The 5,085-nt window shown below is 44.2% G+C and overlaps 1 protein-coding gene across 1 annotated transcript; it reads right to left on the bottom strand.

Annotated features, from left to right (window-relative positions):
• Positions 1 to 1,365: 1,365 nt before the first annotated feature.
• On the bottom strand, positions 1,366 to 4,852 carry LOC102701939 (UDP-glucosyltransferase UGT13248-like). Its single transcript, XM_040527507.1, has 2 exons — positions 4,138 to 4,852; positions 1,366 to 2,309 (listed from the first exon to the last, which is right to left on the bottom strand). The coding sequence occupies exons 1-2, from the start codon at positions 4,798 to 4,800 to the stop codon at positions 1,572 to 1,574; spliced, it is 1,401 nt and encodes a 466-aa protein (XP_040383441.1). The 5' UTR covers positions 4,801 to 4,852; the 3' UTR covers positions 1,366 to 1,571.
• Positions 4,853 to 5,085: the final 233 nt, after the last annotated feature.

The following is a 5,085-nucleotide window of genomic DNA, read 5'->3' as shown; positions in this document are numbered from 1 at the left end:
CTTCCATAACTGTGTAATTAGTTTTTGGTTCATGTATGTTTAATGCTTTATTTAGGTGTCCAAAAATTCGATGTGATGTTTTTGAAAAAAAAATTAGGAACGCCTAAGATATGTTGGGTGTCGGTTGAGTGCCAATAATGTATATCAACAGTAGCATCAAACTGTAAGGTCCTGCATTCGTGCCTGAACGGAAGATTAAAAATATGAGAGTTCATATTTACTGGTGCACCTTACTCATATCTCCTAAAATAAATGAAATGCTTGTATCCTACAAAAATATTAGCAGCAAGAGTAAAAAACAATCGGTTTTGCTATAAATATGTTGTGTGACTTTTTAATGAAATAATATGATTGTAATTATGATATGATTATTATAATTATAATATAACTAATATATCGTTGCAATGTAAAATTTCAATGTAACTAACACTAGTCTGGATTTTCTTTACTTGTACGAGACTCACATGCTAGTTATATACTACTTACATATGTAATTGCATGCTAATTATATAATTATGTAATTGCATGCTAGTTATATAATTATGTTGTAGTTAAATTAGTGTGATTTTAAGGGGAAAATTTGTTGGTGATATTTAGATAGTTCCAAAACAAATTGCCTCTCATTAATAGAAAATAATATAATTAGATAGATAAATGAGGGCACTGTATGAACAAAATTGCTTGACTTTTGAACCGAGGATTGATTAGATGGTAGAAATTAATTTATTTTAGAATACAATTTAAACCCAAGAATCAATTTATTTTTGTACGGAATAAGCAGTGACGCAGTTGCATATATTCTTTTCAGGTATTCATCTGGCCCAGTTGACACAGTTCCGTTTGTAACACACATGGCCCAATTAGCAAATTCCAGCCCATCTCTCTCCCTTGCTTTATCCTCATGGCCCACATTCGCGCAAGCCCAACCCACCAAATTGCCTGACGGAATGGCAACCCAGCCCATATTGCGTCTTCATCATTTTTCTCATAGAACATCTATGCTGAACATTTTGATAGCTATGAAACCAGCAAAGTTTTTTTTTTTACCAGTCTCACTAGAAAGTGAACTCAAATGGCAGTTACAAACCAATCGAATAGTGTTTTACCGACAATTTATTCAATTAAAATACATATTTATGCAGCAAATACTATTACTCCTTTTAGCCAATTTAGTTATTCTCATCTACTTTTCTAGATATAGCCTCCTCTCTCGGTTTCATATTCCATATTATCAGATGCTTTGGATTTATCTATATTTATCCATGAATCAATCTATATTGTTTTATGTCTAGATTATTATCATCCATATGAATTTAAAAATAACCAAAATATCTTATAATATAAGGATAATGTGTCTAGATTTTTAGGTAGAAATACATATATTCTGATACTGATAAATAGTATATATGCTACTCCCTTTATTTTAAAATTTAACTATATAGGATAGGCATTAACCCATCATAAAATTACTAATCTGGACAGAAAGCAAGTGCAGATCCCATCCATGTCCCTGTCATGAATGGTTCGCCACGTGCGCATATTCAAACACGTGTGACAAGCTGTCGGCCACGTCACTTGCACTTGGCCGCGTACTTGGCCACGAACTCGGCGATGTTCCGGTCCGAGCTCCCGCCTTCCCGGCTCGCCGCCCTCGCCTTCTCCATCCACCCGGCGGCGTTCCTCCGGTACTCGCCGCTCCTCTCGCCGCGCATCACCTCCTCGATCCCGCCGGCCACCTCCTCCCTCCGCGCGAGCCCCTCGGCGGCGGCCGGGCGCACGCGGACGCCGGCCCGCCACACGGACTCCACGTACTTGGCGTTCATCGGCTGGTCCGTCCACTGCGGCAGCGCCACCATCGGCACCCCGGCGACCAGCGCCTCCGCCGTCGAGTTCCAGCCGCAGTGCGTCAGGAAGCACCCGACGGCGGCGTGCGCCAGCACCTCCAGCTGCGGGCACCAGGACACCACCAGCCCGTGCGCCGCGGCGCAGGCGGCGTCGTAGCCGGCGGGCAGCTTGTGGGACTCCGACGACCGGACCACCCAGAGGAACGGCCTGCCGGCGTCGAGGAGGCCGAGCGCGACCTCCCGCATCTCGGCGGGGTCGAGGTTGGAGAGGCTGCCGAAGGAGACGAACACCACGGAGCGCGGCGGGTGCGCGTCCAGCCACGCCATGCACGGCGCCGTGGTGAGGTCGAACAGGTGGAAGCCGTACTTGGTGTCGTCCGGCATGCGGCCGTCGCCGAGGTAGGCGGCCGGCACCGTCGGGCCGATCGTCTTGGCGCGCCACGCGGACGCCATGTACGCCGCCTCCTGTGCTCACCACCCATGCACACAGCCGGACGCATCATCAACACGCGAAAGAAAGCAGCCAAGCCGGCATCTCTAAATTCTTTAGACTAACTTATACAACTATTATACAAGAACTTGACGATGGATGGGTACAAATTATCATAAAAGTACTTTGAATCGAGTTTTTTTGACGCAACAACTTGAGCGGGTAGGTGCAATTTTCATTAACAAGAGCGTTAAACATAGGTTTTTTTCACCATTGATTATCATGTGTTATTTCTAAAACCCAAAAATTAATAGGAATATTCATATTTATCTTTACTAAAATAAAAACGGAGTCATCATACTTTCCTATCATACTCCTAATACCGCACCGCAGGACCCATGGTAACATATTGGTAACACACATGAACGTGTTAATGGAATACTAGTTAGTTCAAAACTCATAATAATATTAACGTGCACTATATTCAAGAAGTATCGTACTTCAGTTTGCACTACCATTTTTTTTTAACATCTGTTCAACCAAAATGAATTGGCTTTCTTCCGGCTAAAACCTAAATGACTTCATTAGCAGATGGCTATATACGGCAGCTATTTGACAAGATAAACAATGGAAAGGAGAACATATGTAAAAGAAATAGTAAAGTTGATGTGTGGTGCAAAATTTTAGTCCAAATTTCGGGTATTTCGGTCCCTCCATAGGAAATTAACTATTTCAACAAAATTTCCAGATTTTTTTTTGGGCGATATTAGCATTTTTTTTCAAACTACCCTCGATATAATGGCGGAATTGAAATTTTGAACCCCGGTGGTAACGCACTCTGCACTCATTACGTAAAGTTATTGACTAAATCACTCGCTTTTCAAGTTTTTGCAATAAAACGTTGGGCATCTATTAATTAAATTTTGTACCATGACGTAGTTTACTCATTTTCTCTAAGATACTTGAAATGGATTGCATCTCCGGTCTCTGTCGCTGACAGGTACACACAAGCAATAGTAAGTTTTGTTGACAAAATTTGGAGCAACTATACATGTCTACATCGTCGAGAGTAACATATTATTGATCTATTAATATGATATCCGAGCAGGACCAGCCTGATTTTCTGAGGATATGGATCGGTTTCAAACGCCTACTGCCTCCTTGTACATGGGAACAAATATCATAAAATAACTTAAATTTTAAATCTTTAATGGACACTACCACTTTTTTTAATATAAAAATCTACCACCGTTGATGAATCTTCTGCAATCAAAATATCGGATCTGAAAGATTTTAATGTGTGTAATTGTAGCGTTTTTAATGTGTGTAATTGTAGTTTGACATATGTGTACGTGTGTGCGTCTTGTGTAAAGGAAAGAAAAGAGTGGCATGATCACCACTAGGGAACTGTGCTGATGTCACTTGATAGTTGATAGAGTCTCCCTCTGCTCTCTCGATATTTTAATAAATGATTAAACTTTTATACATATTTAATTATTTGTCTCGTATTAAAATTAGGTAATAAAAACTTATAAAATTATCATTTACAATATTGCAATTAGATTTATTGTCAAAATTCAAATATGCGCATCATCATCTTTTTTGCATTTGGTTACGTTTATAATCTCAATTTTGAATTTTAATTAGTTTTGAGGTTTTTCACCCTAATTTATTTTTCAAGTCTTGATTTTAGACTATTAAGAGTATATATATATATATTTATAAATTTTTTTTATTTCTAAATATACCGTTTGATTTTTTTTCCTTAAAAACCAACCTATCACTCGTCGTAACATGTATTTTCGCATTCTTATAAAAAAAATCAACTGGGAACGGAGGAAGCACTGTTACTAGCTAGCTCACCTCGGGTTCCAGCTCGTAGAAGGAGTTGACGAGCACGTCGTCGGCGATCTCCAGCCCGTCGAACTGCTTCATCACCAGATCGAAGTAGGCCGGGTACGGGCCGGGGCCGACCATGAGGAACCACGGCAAGCCCTCCGGCTCCAGCGCCGGCAGCCCGGGCAGCGCCACGGTGGCGCCGTCCTCCACGGGGACGCCCACCCGGCCGCACCACGCGTGGCCGTACACCACGTTCACGGCGCACGGCTGCGTGAAGAACGCCGCGGCGGAGGCGCCGTGGCGGCGCGCGACGGCGCGCGCCCACGGGAGGAACGCGTCGTAGACGAGCACGCGCACGGGCCGGCCCCCGGCGGCCTCGCCGCGGAGGAGCTCGCCCAGCGTCTCCGCCCCGGCCTTCTCCAGGCGGGACAGGTAGGACGTTACGCCGTCACACTCGGCGAACCCCGCGGCGTCGCAGCCGTCCGAGACGGCGGCGAAGCGGACCGCCCTGGCGCCGTCGGGCGGCGCGCAGGTGGCGAGGATGTGGCGGGTGATGGCGAGCGTGGGGCGCATGCCGTGGAAGGCGAGGCGCTTGGCGAACTGGAGCATCGGGTGGACGTGGCCCTGGCTTGGGTACGGCAGGAGGAGCACGTGAGCGCCGCCGCCGTTGTCGCCGTGCGAACCCATGGCGAGTTTGTGACGAAGGAGCTTGGCAAAGCTGTGAAATTTGCGCGTGGTCTGACTCTGACTGATCGGAGCGGAGTGGCACTATTGCTTGCATTTTATATCGCGATAAGCATGGGTGGTGGGGCCATGAAGCCCACACAACTTGGGAGCTCTTGGACTCTTGGTCCCCCGTTTACTTATAATCATGAAGCAATTTCTACTAATTTAATCGTTACATAAATAAATTTAAGTAAATTTATTGATGTAGAGAAAAAAGAGAACGAGAGAAAATATCAAAGTAATATA

This window comes from Oryza brachyantha, chromosome 9 (assembly GCF_000231095.2).
Source record: "Oryza brachyantha chromosome 9, ObraRS2, whole genome shotgun sequence".
Lineage (NCBI taxonomy): Eukaryota > Viridiplantae > Streptophyta > Magnoliopsida > Poales > Poaceae > Oryza > Oryza brachyantha.
Note: the sequence above shows the minus strand (reverse complement) of the source record. Positions and strands in the feature narration are given on the sequence as shown.